The following is an 18,892-nucleotide window of genomic DNA, read 5'->3' on the forward strand; positions in this document are numbered from 1 at the left end:
CATCTAGAGGAGAGGACTGCTGCATCCACTAACTGTACAGCATAGATCAGACTGTTCAGCCCATGATGCTGTGTCGACCTTTTAACCTACTCCAAGATCAACCTAACCTTGCCCTCCCACAGTCTTCCAATTTTCTTTCATCCTTTTGCCTATCTAAGAGTCTCTTAAATGGCCCTAAAGAATCTGCCTTTTCTACCAGAATTTCTTCCATTTCTCTTCTTCCCCCCCCCCCCCATACTTTCATCAAATAACCTTAAAAATAAGCCCCTTCTTCCCTCTGAGTCGGTTCTGCTCAGGGAAATAGGTGTTGGCTGTCCACTCTATCATCTTATACACCAGGAGTACCGGTGTTCTAGGTGGATGAGGTATACAGAGGCTCTTCGTCCCTGCTGCTCACTGGCTGTTCAGACTCCTCACACTACAGCTCTGCTAGCTAAAGGCCCTGGCAGGTAGTAATCTTGCCTGTACTTACCCGTGCCGTGGCATGCGGAGATGCATTTTGGTCGAGAAGAAGCTTCACGATGTCCTGGTTGTCGTGGTGAACGGCCACATGGAGCGGGGTCAGTCCGTTCTGCAAGGGACATGGAGGAAAGGTGTGAGGGGAGAAGATGGTCTCGTTTCTCAAGGTACAAAGACCCACAACAGTCCTGATGTAGAAAGCATTCTGTCCAGCTGCAACACACTTTGGTGTGGCAACTGCTCGGCCCAAGACGCAAGAAACTGCAAGATATGTGTGAAGACAACCTGGTCCAGTATGCAAACCAGCCTTTCCCTCCATTACACAACCTGTTGCCATAGGAACACAATTAAAAAAAAAACAATGACCCCTCCCACCTCGGTCACTCACTCTCTAATTGGGCAGAAAGTAAATGGGCTTGAGAGCACAGGTCACCAGACTCAAGGACAACTTCTATCCCACTGGTATCTCTCAGACTCTTGAACAGACCTCTTATACACTAGAAGATGAACTTTTGATCTCCCAAAATACTTTGCCATGGCCCTTGTTCCTTATTTGTCTACTTGTGCTGGACTTTCTTCTGTTACGGCTACACCATTGAAATGCAAGAGAAGATTGGTAGCTCGGGTTGACTGCTTGTCTGTAGGGTTGTTGTCTGAGCCTTGAACGTAAGAGATAGGAGCAGGAGTTGGCCAGCTGGCCCGTTGAGCCTGCTCCACCATTCAATAAGATCATGGCTGATCTGGCCATGGACTCATCTCCACCTACCTGCCTTTCCCCCATAACCCTTAATTCCCTCACTATGTGAAAATCTATCCAACCTTGTCTTAAGTATATTTACTGAGGTAGCCTTCACTGCTTCACTGGGCAGAGAATTCCATAGATTCACCACTCTCTGGGAAAAGCAGTTCCTCCTCATCTCCGTCCTAAATTTACTCCCCCAAATCTTGAGGCTATGTCCCATAATTCTATTCTCACCTATCAGGGGAAACAACTTTCCTGCCTCTATCTTATCTATCCCTTTCATAATTTTGCATGTTTCTATAAGACACAAACGGTTCATCACCAGTTGAGGTGATATCGCCTGTGCACAACCTCTAGGCTTGGCAGACAACCCTGCAAACAAACTGTTGGTACAAGTAATTCCACCTCTCCCACCTTCCTCTATTCCCCACTCTGACCTTTAATGTCTTCTCACCTGCCTATTACTTCCCCCTGGGTCCCCCCCCTCCTTTCCTTTCTCCTATGGTCCACTCTCCTCAGATTCCTTCTTCTTCAGCCCTTGACCGTTCCCACTCACTTAGCTTCACCTATCACCTTCCAGCTAGCCTCTTTCTCTCCCCCCCCTCCACCTTTTTATTCTGGCATCTTCCCCCTTCCTTCTTAGTCCTGATGAAGGGTCTTACCCATTGACTGCTCATTCATTTCCATAGATGTTGCCTGAACTGCTGAGTTCCTCCAGCATTCTGTATGTGGTGCTTTGGGTTTCCAAATTTTCAGACTTTCTTGAGTTTAAAACAAACTGTTACACCATATTCTGTATTCCGTTTGTTTCTACTACTTTGACATAATTCTGTATGCCCTACTCTGTCTGAAAGGCAAGCAAAACTAAAGTTTTTTCCACTGTATCTTGGTATAGGTGACAATAATAAACCAATTACCATACCAAAAAGATCAACTCCTTCCTCCAACTTCAGAATGTTATCTGAAACACAGAAGAATCTCTAGATGCTGGAAATCCAGAGCAACACACAAAAAATGCTGAAGGAACTCAGTAGGTCAGGAAATGAAGTCGAGACCCATCCTGATGAAGGATCCACGGATGCTAAATGATCTACTGAGTTCAGCCAGTATTTTGTGTGTGTTGCTCAATAAGTTATCTGTCCAAGTAACTCCCTCCCCCTACTGCTTTTGTGCAGGAATTTAAATGTGCCTACACGGAACTATCATTATTGCTGGTTTAAAGCCTTTTATGATTAAAAGAAATACTTATTTGACTGAGAAGCCTTTCCAAGGAGTTAGTGCCTCCCTTCCCCTACAGCAACCAAATTAGCAAATATTCACTTCATCTTAGTTTGTCCACTGATAGGTTCCTGTTGGCAGGTAAGGATGTTTTGTAAGTGATTATTGTCTTTCTAATATGCTACAGAGTACTGCTCTCTGCTGACCTGCGAGCACTATGTTTTTCATTCTCTTTGGCCCAGTCAATAATTGTAATTTATTTATTGTATATGAGTCCTTTAGAGTGAAGTATAGACTCAATAGGCCGAATGGCCAAATTCTGCTCCTGTGTCTTATGGTCTTATGGCAGTGAAATCAAACTTCATGCATCAGTGATGTGCTCAGAGTCCATGACCAGCTCTATGCATTTCACAAGAAAATTGTCACTTGCAACGTGTCTTATTGAATGAGTTAACACAATCACAGCAAGGAACTTCTATACAACTGTTGTCTATATAAATGTAAGGTCCTATCCATCCTTGGATTTCACTAATGCTAGAGTGTGACCCAGTGTAAACTAGAGAACCCACACCTGGGTAGTCTCCATCCCAAACATTATTAGGTAACCCTGGCCTCCAGTGGGTAGTTTCCCCCTTCTAACCCCAACCCACACAAATTCTGGTCCTCCTTATTTTGTTACCTTTCCCTCAACATATGGGTGGCAGGGTAGAGATAAGTCTCTACCACATGAGGTGGAGGGCGCTCCTTCCCTCCGCTAACCTGCAGGTCATGCTAGGGCAAGGTGTAGCACCTGCTTAGTCCCCTGATCAGGGTCACGTAAAGCCATGGGAGCAGGTGGTGGATGGTCATATGAGTGGCCTGTGCTTGTCACAAGTCCTGATTATGTGACCACTGAAACCAGCCATTTCTTTGAGCCCCATTACTATCTCTCCAGCATCATTTCCCTGCTGTCCAACGTCCACTTTCACCACTCTTTTACTCTGTGTATATTTGAAAAAACTTTTTGTATCTTATTTTATATTATTGACTAGCTTACCTTCATATTTCATCTTTTCTGCATAGTATTTTTGGTTGCCTTCTGTTGGTTTTTAAAAGCTTCCCAATCTTCTAAATTCCCACTAATTTTTGCTATATTATATGCCCTCTCTTTTGCTTTGACTTCCCTTGTCAGCCACGATTGCCTCATCCTCCTTTTAGAATACTTCTTTACTTTAGAGATGTATCTATCCTGTGCTTTCCAAATTGCATGCAGAAACTCCAGCCCCTGCTGTTCTGCCATCAGCCCTACCAGTGTCCCCTTCCAATCAACTTTGGCCACCTCCTCTCCCATGCCTCTGTAATTCCCTTTACTGCACTGTAGTACAGATATATCTGATTTTAGCTTCTCCCTCTAAAACTGCAGGGTGAATTCTATCATATTATCATCACTGCCTCCTTGGGGTTTCGTTACCTTAAGCTCCCTAATAAAATTGGTTCATGCCGCAACACCCAGTCCAGAATTTCCTTTTACCTAGTGAGCACAACCACAGCTGCTCTAAAAAGATATCTCATAGGCATTCTACAAATTCCCTCTCTTAGTATCCAGCACCAACATGATTTTTCCAATCTACCTGCATATTGAAATGCCCCATGACTATCATAACATTACTCTTATTGCATGACTTTTCTATTTCCCATTGTTCAGAGGTCTGTATATAATTCTGATCAGGGTCCTGCTCAGTTTCTTAACTCTACCCACAAGGATTCTATGTCATCTGATCCTATATCATCCTTTTCTAAGGATTTGATTTCAACTTTACCGACAGAACCACTCCAACTCCTTTGCCTACCTGCCTGTCCTCCCGATACAAGGTATATTCTTGGAAGTTCAGCTCCCAAATATGATCTCCTTTCAGCCACGACTCAGTGATGCCCACAACATCATACCTGCCAATCTCCAGTGCTACAAGATAATCTTATTCTGCATGCTGCGTGCATTGAAATACAACATTTTCAATCCTGTATTCAGCACCCTTTTTGATATTGCCCTCATGTTACACTTCAACTCATCCTACTGAATGCAATTTTGCCCAGTCATCTGCCTGTCCTTCCTCACAGTCTCACTACACACTGCATCTACTTGTATACCAACTGACCCATCCTCAGTCCTATCACTCTGATTCCCATTCTCCTGCCAATTTAGTTTAAACCCTCCCCAACAGCTTTAGCAGATCAGCCTGCAAGGATATTGATCTCCCTTGGGTTCAGGTGTAACCCATCCTTTTTGTACAGGTCATACCTTCCCTAGAAGAGATCTCAATGATCTAGACATCTGAACCCTTGACCCTTGCACCAATTCCTCAGCCACTCAATCGCCTATCTAGACCATCATCTTATTCCTGCCCTGAGTAACACGTGGCACTGGGAGTAACCCAGAGGTTGCTACCTTGGAAGACCTGCTCTTCAGCCTCTTCCCTAACTTCCTAGACTCACTGTGCAAGACCACTTTCCCCTTTCTACCTCCTGTATTTCACTGGTGCCAATGAGCCCCATGACTTCTGGTTGCTCACTCTCCCACTTGAGAATCTTCTGTAGCCACTCTGAGACATCTTGGACCGTGACAACACTCCTTGCTTCTCTTTTGCGACCAGAGAATCTGGTGTCCATCCCCCTAACTATTGAGTTGACCGTCACTACCACTCTGGCTGACTTCACCCTTCCCCAGCTGAGCCTCAGTGCCGCTGGCCTGACTGCTGCTGCTGTGCCGATGGGTCGCTCATCCCCAGCGGTATCCAAAGAGGTATCCTTGTGGCCGAGGGGACTGGCCACAAGGGAACCCTGCACTGACTGCTACTGCTCCTGGAGGTCACCCAGCCACTATGTGAAGCCTCCACTCTGGGCGTGACCACCTCAGTAAATGCCTCATTTATGAAGTTTTCAGCCTCCCAGATGCATCCAGCTCTGGCTCCAGCATGTTTTTGGAATGTGGGAGGAAACTAGAGCACCCTGAGGAAACCCATGCAATCACAAGAGATCATACAAGCTCCTTATAGACAGCAGTGGGAACCCCTGATCTCTTATTGTTGGGGCTGTAAAGTACTGCACTAACAGCAACACTACCGTGCCCCATTTCCCCCCCTCCTCTCTCACTACTGATGCAGTGTCTCAACCCAGAACATGGACAATTCCTTCTCTCCACAGATGCCGCTCAACTCATTGAGTTCCTCCAGAAGATCGTGTGCTTGTCCATGTTCAGTCTCCTTGTATTTGTCCATTACCACAAATGTTTGAATTTCCCCGACAAGTTAGCGGATTGCACAACAGGCTGCAGGTGCTTGAATCTGCAGCTTCATTTAGGTCAGACTGCATCTACACTCAGTGGCCACTTTATTAGGTACCTTTTATATCTAATGGGTTGGTGGGGTGGAGAAATGACTTTACCAAAGGAGGTGCAAGGCGCTCCTTCCCTCCACTAGCTTGCAGATCACCCTTGGGCAAGGTGTAGCACCTGCTTAGCTCCCCGATCGGGGTCACATGAAGCCATGGGACCAGCTGGCGGATAGTCGTTCAAGCTGCTGGTGCATATCACAAGTCCTGGTTATGTGATCATGGACACCAAGCAGACAATCTCTGAAGAGTATTGATAATGGCTGGGGTCACCCATCTTGTAAAGACTCTGCCCAGAAAGAGCCAATGGAAAAAAAAAACTTCAGCAGAAAATTTTGCCAAGAATAATCATATCAAGCTAGAAGGAAGACCATGACTGCCCACGTCATAGGATTTGACACTTAATGATGATGATGACAATTACACCTAATAAAGTGGCCATTGCATGTATGGTCATCGGTCTTCTGCTGTGTAGCCCATCCACTTCAAGGTTCAATGAGATGCTCTTCTGCACACCACTGTTGTAACACGTGTTTATCTGAGCTGCTGTCACCTTCCAGTCAGCTTGAACCAGTCCAGCCATTCTCCTCTGACATCTCCAGGTAACAAAGTGTTTTCGTCCTCAGAACTATTGCTCTCTCAAAGTTCTTTTTAGTTTTTTTACACCATTCTCTGTAAGCTCTAGAGACAGTTGTGCGTGAAAATCCCAGAAGGTGAGTGGTTTCTGAGGTATCAAACCATCCCGTCTGGCACCAACGATCAGTACACAGTCAAAACCATTTAGGTTACATTTCTTCCCCATTCTGATGTTTGCTCTGAACAACAGCTGACCTCTTGACCATGTCTGCATGCTTTTATGCACTGAGTTGCTGCTATATGATTGGCTGATTAGATACTCGCACTAATGAGCAGGTGTACAGGTGTACCTGATGAAGTAGCTACTGCATGTATAAAAGCCAATAGGCAATCAATGTTTCGGGTTGAGTCCCTTCAAGTGAACTGATGAGGTCCAGTTAAAAGGTCTTGACCTGAAATGGTGACTGGCCAGTTTTCTCCACAGATGCTGCCTGACCTGCTGAGTTCCTCCAGCATTGCATAGGTTTTTTTATTATATAGTATTGAACCAGTGTGGTCTAAACTCCGACTGTTGGAGAACATCTGATGCTGGTCCATGGACTGAAGCAATATAATGTGGTCTGTTTGGAATGTAAAGTTACCTTTCCTGCAGCATTGGGCTGACCGCCTCGCTGAAGCAGCAGTTCCATAACCTGCCTTTTACCGTACTTGGCAGCGACGTGGATTGGGGTGAACCCTTTCTGCGGACAGACAGACAGCATGTCAGACCACTACGGGCATATGCGGAAGAGTAAAGATTAGCTTTATTTGTCACACATGCAGTGAAATAGACAGTGAAATGTGGCATTTGCGTCAAATGACATCACGAGGATTACGCGGGGCCCGCAAGAGCTGCCGCGATTCCAGCGCCAACATAGTGTGCCCATGATTCACTAATGTTAACCATGTGGGAGGAGACCAGAGCATTCAGAGGAAACCCATGCAGATATGGGGAGAATATACAAACTCCTTACAGACGGTGGTAGGAATCGAACCCTGCCTGTGCTGTAATAGCGTTTGGCTAACTGCTAAGCTCCTGTGCCATTCTCATGTCCCAGTTATTGCTGTGGAAGCTAGCTGGTTGTCCATGTCAGCTAATCCTACCTGTTCCTCAACCGGATGGCAGCAGACCTACAGGGAGTTACTCCCTTGGAGCACACTGCTGAGTTCAGACCTGCCTGCCCCACACTTGCTTTATTTCAAGAAAAACTTTATTCCGAAAGGATGTCGGGGTGCTCTGGTGCACATTATCCTGCCTACATCAAAAGTGTTGAGCTTGAGAAGGTTGAGAGCTTCAAGTTCCTAAGTGTGAACATCCTGGTCCAGTCACACTTATGGTACATCCAAGAAAGCTCACCATCACCTCTACTTCAGCATGTCCCTGTCAGCTCTTACTAGCTTTTATCACTATACCATAGAAACCATTCTGTCTGAATGCATAAGGGCTTGGTATGACCACTGCTCTGCATGTTACCACAAGAAACTGTAGAGAGTTGTAGACAGTACAGCGCATCACAGGAGCCAGCCTCCCCTCTATGGACTTTGTCCATATTTCTCCCTGCCTCAGTAAACCAACCAGCATAATCAAACACCCTGGATGTTCTCTCTTCTTCTCCCCTCTCCCCTCAGGCAGAAGATACAAAAGCCTGAAAACACATATCCCCAGTCCTAAGGACAGCTTCCATCCACTGTTATCAGATTCTTGAACAGACCTTTTGCACAACATGATGCATTCTTGTCCTCAGAATCTACCTCGTTATGATCTTGCATTTTACTGTACTGCACCAGCCTCCGTAGTATCTTCAAGGAGCGGTGTCTCAAAAAGGCGGCGTCCATCATTAAGGACCCCCATCATCTAGGATATGCCTGGTTCTCATTGCTGCCATCAGGAAGGAGGTCCAGGAGCCTGAAGACACACACTCAGTGATACAGAAACAGCTTCTTCACCTCTGTACCCTTGAACAAAACTTTGTGATCTCTTCTTTTTTGCACAAATGATTTAATTTAACTATTTTATCTATCTATATATAAAATAATTCACAGTAATATATATAGTAATTCACAGTTTTTTTTCTTCTCTATTATCATGTATTGATAATAAATTACCTGACTTGGTCTAACCAAGCAGAGTCCACTGCCAAGAAGGCCCACCAGCGTCTTTACTTTCTGAGAAAGCTGAAGAAATTTGGCCTGCCCCCTAAAACCCTCACTAATTTTTATAGATGCAGCGTAGAAAACATTCTTCTAAGGTGCATCACAACCTGGTATGGAAGTTGTCCTGTCCAAGACCGGAAGAAGCCACAGAAGATCATGAACACAGCCCAGCACATCATACAAACCAATCTTCCATCCTTGGACTCACTTTACACCGCACGCTGTCGGAGAAGTGCTGCCAGGATAATCAAGGACACGACCCACCCAGCCAACACACTTTCTGTCCCTCTTCCCTCCGGGAGAAGGTTCAGGAGCTTGAAGATTCGTACGGCCAGATTTGGGAACAGCTTCTTTCCAACTGTGACAAGACTGCTGAACGGATCCTGACCCGGATCTGGGCCGTACCTTCCAAATATCCGGACCTGACTTGCACTACCGTACTTCCCCTTTTCTATTTTCTAATTATGATTTATAATTTAAATTTTTATTATATTGACTTCGATTTGTACTTCAGGGAGCGCGAAGCGCAGAATCAAATATCGCTGTGAGGATTGTACGCTCTAGCATCAATTGTTTGGTGACAATAAAGTAAAGTAAAAGTAAAGTTTTGCATTGTACTGCTGCCACCAAGTTAACAAATTTCACAACGTGTGCTGGTGATATTAAACCTGATTCTGATTCTGAGCTTTAATATTTCCAGCCCACTGTTATTACACTTTATTCATCATTGTTATTATTTTACCTGATTCTAGCTCAATGCACTGTGTAATGATTTGATTTGTATGAACAGTAAGCAAGGCAAGTCTTTCACTGTATCTCAGTACGTGTGACAATAACAAACCAATACCAATACACAAGCTGTAAACACAGTAATTTTTTTTACATCCTTAGTGTCACTTGGTCACAATATTAAATAGGGTTAACATTGTATTTTTAAACCACAGCATCCTTGCCACTCGTGTGGCACCCTGAGATGAGGCACCCTTTCAAAGCTCGAGGGGCTTCTCCATCTGACTCAGCCCCTCCATGTCTAGTAGCGGGCGGACTTGCTCCCGTACTTTCCATGGTCTTCTCCTCAGACCGGGGAGGCAGGAGCCATTTGTAACACAGTAACACAGCCCCAGCTGCAGTCGGCTTCCAAGTTGGAGAGACATGGTAGTGTGGTGGTTAGCACAACACTTCATTGTACAGGCGACCCAGGTTCAATTCCGGTAGGAAGTTTGTACGTTCTCCCAGTGACGGCGTGGGTTCGTCTGGGTGCTCCGGTTTCCTCCCACAGTCCAAAGACGTACCAGTTGGTAGATTAATTAATCATTGTGAATTATCCTGTGATTAGGGTAGGATTAAATTGGGGGACTGCTGGGTGGTGTAGCTCAAAGGGCTGGAAGGCCTATTCCGCGCTGTATTTCAATAAATACATAAAGTTCTGTAGATAGAGCTGTGTGTCTTTGTGTCACAATCAGGACTAACTTTACCCAGAATGGAGGTCCATTCCACCTTTTTTCACCTGCTTGAATTCACTGGTTGATAACTTGCCCACATACCTTTGTCATTCTGGTCTGTGAGGCTCCGTGGTCGAGCAAGACCTCCGCGACTTCAACATGCCCCTCCCGCGAGGCGATGTGCAGGGGTGTATGGCCTGCAGTAGTCGCCGATTTCGGACACGCTCCGTTCTCCAGCAAAAGCTTGATGACGTCCAGGTGGCCCAGGCGAGCGGCACAGTGCAGGGGAGTCTGATCATCCTGTGTGGGGCAGACAGGTGGTGACAGAAGCTGACTGGACTGGCTTTATGGTAGAACTTGTGGAAAGAGGTACCTGCTATCTCAGAAAAGTAGCCAGCATAATCAGAGACCTCTCCCACCCTGGACAATCGGGCAGAAGATATACAAGTTTGTGAATAGACACCACTAGGGTCAAGATCAACACACACACACACACAGCAAATGCTTGAGCAACACACTCAAAATGCTGGAGGAACTGAGCAAGTCAGGTTTCTACAGAAGGGAGTACGCTGTCGACGGTCTGGGCCGAGACCCTTCAATAGGGCCCTGCATTTTACCTGATCCTGTAGTTCCTCCAGCATCTCGTGTGTGTTGCTCAAGATTTCCAGCATCTGCAGAATCTCTTCTCTCTATTAAATGCTGGAGGAACTCAGTGGATCAGGCAGCATCTATGGAGGAAAAAGAACAGTCAATATTTCAGGCTGAGACCGAACACTGAATGTCATTTCCCTCCATAGGTGCTGCCTGACCTGCTGAGTTCCTCCAGTATTTTGTGTGTGTTGATCCAGATTTTCAGCAACTGCAGAATCTTGTGTCTCTAGTAGGCTTAAGGACAGCTTCTATCCTGCCCTTACCTAGTTATCAAACAGATCTCTTGTACCATAAAGATGAACATGACCTCACAATCTATCTTGCACTTTAGTTGTCTGCCTGCACTGCACTATCTCTGCAGCTCTAACTCTACACAATTTACAGGTTCCTTAAGGCTGTTATAACCGGGGGTGGTATTGGGGATAAGTTCTCATTACCCATTAAATGCTCCCAATGGCGTGTGATTTAACTAGGCTCTAACAATCAAATCCAGCTCCTGGCCTTCAGGAGTGAACCCCAAGGGTAAATCCAGAGCTGAAGTGCCTAATGTTGAGTTCAACGCTGCCTGGCTACGCCTGCCACACACCTGATGCCAATCTGTATCAGCCTCTGCCGCTCCTTTGGGTTCATCAGATGTGTGGAGAGGGGGAGCTTGCAACATGGGCAATGGCTTGCTCTTTATATTGTACTGTCCTGGCTTGTGTATCTAGACAGCTAGGATACGATCTGTATGGGTGGCTGGCAAAGCAAAGGTTTTTACTCTGTGCCGGTCGATGTGATTATCATGAACCAATCACCAGATTTTATGCAGGAAATGAAATTTGATCAACACAACTAGATACTGTTACTTTGGGACCATAGGGAGTGCTGTCCACAATATCCTTGCCTGCCACTTAACTTTATCTACAGTACTGTGCAAAAGCACATTTGTATACTTTGTGTGCCTAAGACTTTTGCACAGTACTGTAGTAATTTTAGATATTGCAGAGTACTGCAGCAGGTGAAGAAAACAAAGCATGATCTATGGCACTGTGCAAAAGTCTTAGGCACTTATATATATAGCTAGAGTGCCCAAGACTTTTGCACAGTACAGTTGTAATTTTATGTATTGCACTGTACTGCTGCTGAAAAAAACAACAAAATTCATGACATATGTGAGTGATGATAAACCTGATTCTGATATGGGTCTCTATTGTGGACTGAGAGTGGGAAGGGGGCAGGGAGAGGGGAATCATGGTTGGGAAAAGGGGAAGGCAGAGGGGAGGGGGCGGGAAGCACCAGAGAGACATTCTGTAATGATCAATAAACCAATTGCTTGGAACCAAATTACCTTGCCTGTTGTTTGAGATCTGGCTGTGTGTGCACCCACACCACCCCATGCCTCTAGCCCTCCTTCTCTGCCACCTGTCCCACACTCTTCCTTTGGCATTCCGCCCTCAGCATTCCCATCATCCTTTGCTCTTGCCAGATTTACAAAGTCGGTCTGCGTTCCACGTTGTCAAAAACAGCACTCTGTAAAAGTCTTAGACACCCTAGCTACAGTGTATATATGTGCCTAAGACTTTTGCACAGTACAGTAATTTTGTGAAGTTTGTTTCCTTATGGCATGGATACCAATCAACCTTGCCATAACCATTGGGGATTGGCCAGTTTCTCATTAGCTTGATGTCTTAACCACTCATCCAAAATCGGAAATCCTCTATTATGTATGTTCAATTTCATTATTTCATCTTGCAATTGGAGCTAGATACTTAAAACATTTTTTAGATTTTGTTTTAGTTTTATCTTTCAATGTCTTTTACCGATCTGAATTTGACTGTTCCCTGTTTTTCTCTGAGCTAACCTTTCCTCTGACTCCCCTTTATGTTTTCCTTACAATAATTTCTTAAAATTATGCCGCCCTTGCAGTTGCCATTTCTGCCCTTGGAAAAAGTCATTGGCTAATGATTCTTCAATCTGATTGGTTAACTTGCTTTTCCTGTCCATTCCTTTCCCTGACACCCCAATCAGGGTGCAGTGTTGCACGTGGCTTCCCCAGCTTTCAGAGAGGTCTATCACTAAAAATAGTTCTAAATTAATGTACAATTGTAACAGCATACAGCAAATTCAAGCCCAATGTTCTAAGCGTAACTCATACCGTGTGATAAATGGGCAGGGCATTTCTCAGTCCATCTGTTTGTTTAGGTTATGTTTATAGGACCCAATGATAGAAGGGAAACTCACACAACTTCCTATCATCACACTGTAATTGTTGGGAAGGGTATTGGAAAAGGGATAGATTTATCAAGATGTTATCAAAGGGGGAAACTACTGGGCTTGTCCAGAAGAAATGACAAGACCGAAACTTGTAGATTGTAGTTTCAGTACTTATGAGAATTGTTCATTGTCTATTTTACCTGTAAATAATGAGTTTTCATACAATATGCATTGGTGGGACAGACATATCATAGCAACAGCAACAACGAGTTATACCAAGGGATGGAAATAGTGTCCTTGGGAAGTCATAATGTTGTAGTTGGGAGCATTGACTTTAGATTTGACTATGGGGGGACGAGCTTTGTCTCAGCCAGCAATAAATATAGCAAGGAAGGAGAACCTTTCAATCCAATAAACTGATATGGATCGATAGATCAAGGACTATGTTGTTACCTAATTGACACCACTTCCTTTTTTGACTGCAGACTGGACACAAGTTGTTGATGAGGCAAAGGAGATAATCCATCAATGGACTAAACATACAAAAGTTATTAAAAACATGCTGATAAAGCAAATGAAATACGAATGATTCAGACTCTTGGGAAAAGTTTTGGAATTGGGGATCGAATGTTCAAATGCATCCATGGGTAAGGATAGTATTGTATGCTGTGGTAATACCAATTTTATGTATGATGATAATGGCATTGTTAATGTATATCACCTTAGAAGGTGACAGGCTGAAGTTGGGCAAAAGGAAGAGGATGGCAGTTTTGTAAAGCCGAGGAGATGATTGTCTGTATACAGAGTGTACGAATTCAGTAAGTAAATGTTACCATTATCTTTGAATAATGTAAATGTTGCATACCTGCTGGGGATTCATGGCCACCTATGAGTAGTCAACAGAATAGAAGAGGATAGTGATCCTGAGATAAATAGGAGGGAGATGTTGGTCAAAAAGAACTACAGTCTGCACATCAGCGAATTTGAATGAATCAAGGACTGTGGAAGCAGATGGACCAATTGCCTTTGTTCTTGCCATGAGGGAGGAGATAGAGGCTGCTATTTTATGAAGACATCTCTCCATTTTGTAAGATGAAGTTACTTGGCTTGATTGGTGTTTTCAAGTCGACATAATGATGCTCCAGGTAATCAGCTGTACCAGAGATCACTTCCAAATAAGAAGTTATTTGTGAGGTGTTCTTTGGTTAGATATAGCATGCAGGTTTTTGATTGTTGGGGTCTGTATCTGTTCTGTGTGTTTCAAGCTGTTTAGTAAGTTAGAATACAGAGCCATAAATTACCGATTGTCGCTTGCTGAGAAGAGAGCAATAAATGGATGCTGGCTTGGAAAAGAGCCAATAAAAAGGTTGTTAAAGGTCAGACGTATGACCAATAGATATGACAGTGGAATGCAATGTTTGAATTGGCAAGAAATAAGTCTAAAACATAGATTTTCACATACAAGAGGGCATTGACTCTGCAGGAGATTCGCCATCATGGATGTGAGGTGCCCCACGGACATGGAGAGTCAAAATGGGACTATGAGGAACACGTGGCCAGCAACAAAAACTCCTTTTTAACTGGTATCTTTTCTAGTCTTTGACTGTTGATAGAAGGTCAGGAAAACTTAGTAGGTGTGCACACATTTATTTGGTTGTGTAAGTTTAGGGGTTCTTCTGTTGAGACAATAAAGGTGCTTATCAGATATTACAGGTTCTCTCTGTGCCTCCCTGATCATTATTACAAGGGGTGATTCTTGTAACAACACAATTCCCTGCCATCGGAGTAGCAGGCAGAGAAGACATGAGCAGGGATAATTCAGCTCTTTTCCATAGAAACTGAAATTTAAAAAAAGGACAAAATGCTAATGCGCATGATCAAAAAATATTGCGAAAGTCTTGAAGCAAAACCCTTGTAAGTAATCTCAACATTATTTAAAAAGCACAAAGTTTTTTACTTAAAAGTTCTTTTAAAGTAAAAAAAATGCACAGGAGTGACAGAGATTTGAAACAGAGGGCATTGCAGCTTAAAGTTCCAAATATTCTGATATTCTGAACACACACACACACACACACACACACACACACACACACACACACACACACACACACACACACACACACACACACACACACACACACACACACACACACACACACACACACACACACACACACACACACACACACACACACACACACACACACACACACACACACACACACACACACCCCTGCACCAACATTTGTACATATACTTGCACACCTAGTCTTTTCATGATACACACATGTGCATGATCCTGCACATATAATACTTAGGCACATATATATATATAGATACATATATATATGTAATATATAGCTAGGGTGCCTAAGACTTTTGCATAGTACTGCAGTAATTTAACTATATATGGAGACGCAGTGTGGAAAAAGGCCCTTCCAGACCTTCAAGCCATGCTGCCCAGCAATCCCCCATTTAATCCTAGTCTAATCACGGGGCAATTGACAATGACCAATTAACCTACTGACCAGTATATCTTTGGACTGTGGAAGGAAACCGGTACACCTGGAGGAAACCCATGCGGTCATAGGGAGAACATACAAGCTCCTTACAGGCAGCGGCAGGAATTGAACCCAGGTTACTGGTACTATGCTACCATCCTGCCTGCTTTTCTTGTGAATGCTGCTTCAAAGTGCTCATGTGAATGCCTGTGTGAAGGCAAATATCAGAAGAGTAGACAGTACTGTGCAAAAGACGGTGCACCTATATATCGTTAGGGAGCTAGAGACTTTTGTACAGTACTGTAGTAATTTTATGTATTGCACTGTACTGCTGCTGTAAGAAAAATTCATGACATTTGTGAGTGATGATAAACCTGATTCTGATACGGGTCTCTATTTTGGACTGAGAGTGGGAAGAGGGCCAACGAGAGGGGAATCATGGTTGGGAAAAGGGAATGGGAGAGGGGAGGAATTTAGAGAGACCTTCTGTGAAGATCAATAAATCAATTGTTTAGAATCAAATTACCTTGCCTGGTGTCTCAGGGCTGGCTGTGTCTGTGCCCACGCCCGACACTTCTTCTCTGCCACTGGTCCCACACTCCAACATTCTTTGCTCACGCCAGATTTACAAACTTGCTCTCTGCTCCACTTTGACAAATACAGTATTGTGCAAACGGCTTAAGCACCCTAGCTGTACATATGTGCCTAAGACTTTCGTGAAGTACTGTAGATGTGTTCATTAATGATTCTTCAACCTGGTTGGTTACCTAGCTCTCCCTGTCCTTACTTTTCCCAGATATCCCTCCCCACATTTACATACACACACTGGCCACTTTATTAGTTTGCTCCTTTACCTAATAAAGTGGCCACTGAGTGTATGTCTATAATCTTCTGCTGTAGACCAGTCACTTCAAAGTTTGTCATGTTCTGCATTCAGAGACACTGTTGAAATGTGTGGTTATCTGAGTTACTGTCACCTTCCTGTCATTTTGAACCAGTCTGGCATTTCTCCTCTGACACCTCTCATTAACAAGGCATTTTCGCCCACAGCTCATGGAGGCTTTATCACGTTTATCGCACCATTCCCTATAAACTGTAGAAACTGTTGCGCATGCAAGTCACAGGAGATCAGCAGCTTCTGAGGTACTCAAACCACCCCATCTGGCACCAACAATCATTCCACGGTCAAAGCCACTTGGTCACATTTCTTGCTCAGTCTGATGTTTGGTCTGAAGAACAGCTGAACCTCGTGACCGTGTCTGCACGCTTTTCAGCACTGAGTTGCTGCCACATGATTGGCTGATTAGCCATTTGCATTAATGAGCAGGTGTGCAGGTGCACCAAATAATGTTTCCATGGGGTATATGCAAGCACATACACGTGCCATGCAAACATCTAATTAAATATCTGATTACATAATTCAGATATACTTGCAGATTCAGATACCCTTAGTCTCTCTCACAGGCACTGACACCTGCACAAATACATGCAGCACTGCAGATACTCAATAGTTATCTATGCACACATGCACATACATACACAAACAATATATGCGTGCACGCACCCACACACTCAATGTATGTGCGTGCACGCGTACACACACACACACCCAATACATGTGCATGCATACACATACACATCCAATATATGTGCATCCACACATATATAGACGCACATACACCATCCTACATCCCCCTGTGCCTAGGCGTGGATCTCATCCTTCCAACTCACTTTGGCTTTGGCATCGACTTGAGCCTTGTTTTGGAGTAAAAACCGTGCCACCTCTGTCTGGCCCGCTCTTGCTGCCATGTGCAACGGAGTCTCTACTTTCTGCAGCAAATGAAACAGAACAGGAAACAGAAAATTTACCCCAAAGAAACGGCTCTCGGAAAGAACCCAAGAACCGGCAGCGGCCTGAGCGAGTCTCTGCATTTGGCACCACACTACCCTGCATTAGTTGGTAATCAAATGGCTTGCGTCCAGTCCTTCTGTGGTCCTGCAGGGTACGATCAGCCACAGACAACTGGCCATTGACTGATGACGTGAGGAACAGGCAGCTTGTTGGACCTCTCACAAGAGGACTCTGTTAGGGATCGGAAAACGTGGACAGGCTCATGGCCGGTATTCAAACGACGGCACATTTGGCCCAAGCCCGCGGCTCCGCAGACTGTTGTGACCACCGCGGCTCACCTTGTTTCTTCTAGCTTCAGTGGAACGACTGGAGCAAGGATACGGCAAAGAAGCAAGAAGCAGGAGCTTTTAAAGCAAAGCCTGAAAGGTGCAGGTGAAGCAGAGGGAGGTTAAAAATACGCTCACCTGAACCAACTGGACTTTTAATAGGAGGAAGTAGCCATGTGTTTTGTTAAAACCCAAGAGACTTATGCATTAAAATCATAAAGCCATACAACACAGACACAAGCCCTTCAGCCCACCATACCCATTCTGACATTTACACTAATCCCATTTGCTGCACCAAGACTGTCTCCATCTATCCCCTGCCTACACATGCTTGTCTAAATGCATCTTAAACACAGTGATTATACAGTATATCCAACTCTACCACCTCCTTTTTCACTGAGCTTCAGATATCAGCCACTCTGTCTAAAAAAAAATTCTCACAGATGCACTTAGATGCCCTCCCCTCTCCTTAACCCTGTGACCTTCTGTTTCTGATATTTCTGATATGAACATTGTATATTGAGATAGTTAAGAGGTGAAGAAATCCAAATGTGTCTTTTTTTTTTACTTGTTTTTTGAGAATATTTTGGATAATATAGAGGGATTTGGTTAGGGAAATTTCTGCAGATCTTCAAATAACTCCTTGCCACACTATCAGAGCCCAGTCTGAAACCTATCCACTTGTGTATCTGGTGGGATAACAGAAAGATCTCCCTTGGTCACAATCTGTGATTCTGAGTCAAAGACCATACGACCATAAAACATCAGAGCAAAATTAGGCCATTCAGCCCATTGAGTCCTCTCTGCCGTTCCATCATGGCTGATTTATTTTTCCTGTCAACTCATTCTTCTACCTTCTCCTCATAACCTTTGACACCCTTACTAATCAAGAGCCTACAAACTTCTGCTTTAAATATACCCAGTGATTTGGCCTCCACAGCCATCCACGGCAACCAATTGCACAGATTCACCACCCTCTGGCTAAAGTAATTCCTCTCCATCTCTGTTATATAGGGACGTCCTTCTAATTTGAGGCTGTGCCCTTTGGTCCTAAACTCCCCCAGTATGTGACATACCCTCTCCAAATCCACTCAATCCTTTCGACATTCGATGAATTTCAGTAAGATATCCTCCTCATTCTACCAAGCTCCAGTAGCGCCACCAAACACGCCTGATATATTAACCCTTTCATTCCAGAGATTATTCTTGTGAACCTCCTCTGTAGACAGAATTCATTGTGGTTAAAGAATGGGCAGCAAACTACGTTTGATGGGAATATCAGGAAGCTTCCAACGGTCAGTGTCTCTCGCACCACTCCCCGTCCCCACAGCTCTCTGGGATAGAAGATTTCAAAGATTCAAATTGTTCCT

At 44.3% G+C, this 18,892-nt stretch overlaps 1 protein-coding gene across 15 annotated transcripts in view; it reads right to left on the bottom strand.

Annotated features, from left to right (window-relative positions):
* The window catches only part of LOC140735009 (ankyrin-1-like), a 454,172-nt gene that overhangs the window by 129,027 nt on the left and 306,253 nt on the right, over positions 1 to 18,892 (bottom strand). For 14 of the 15 annotated variants that reach the window (XM_073059891.1, XM_073059868.1, XM_073059847.1 and 11 more), the window contains 4 exons: positions 17,076 to 17,174; positions 10,099 to 10,296; positions 7,003 to 7,101; positions 473 to 571 (listed from right to left, as the gene is read on the bottom strand). In XM_073059891.1, the coding sequence (XP_072915992.1) occupies positions 473 to 571; positions 7,003 to 7,101; positions 10,099 to 10,296; positions 17,076 to 17,174 (495 nt within the window). The remainder of the gene's footprint in view (positions 1 to 472; positions 572 to 7,002; positions 7,102 to 10,098; positions 10,297 to 17,075; positions 17,175 to 18,892) is intronic. The other variant, XM_073059867.1, reaches the window with a different exon arrangement.

This window comes from Hemitrygon akajei, chromosome 1 (assembly GCF_048418815.1).
Source record: "Hemitrygon akajei chromosome 1, sHemAka1.3, whole genome shotgun sequence".
Lineage (NCBI taxonomy): Eukaryota > Metazoa > Chordata > Chondrichthyes > Myliobatiformes > Dasyatidae > Hemitrygon > Hemitrygon akajei.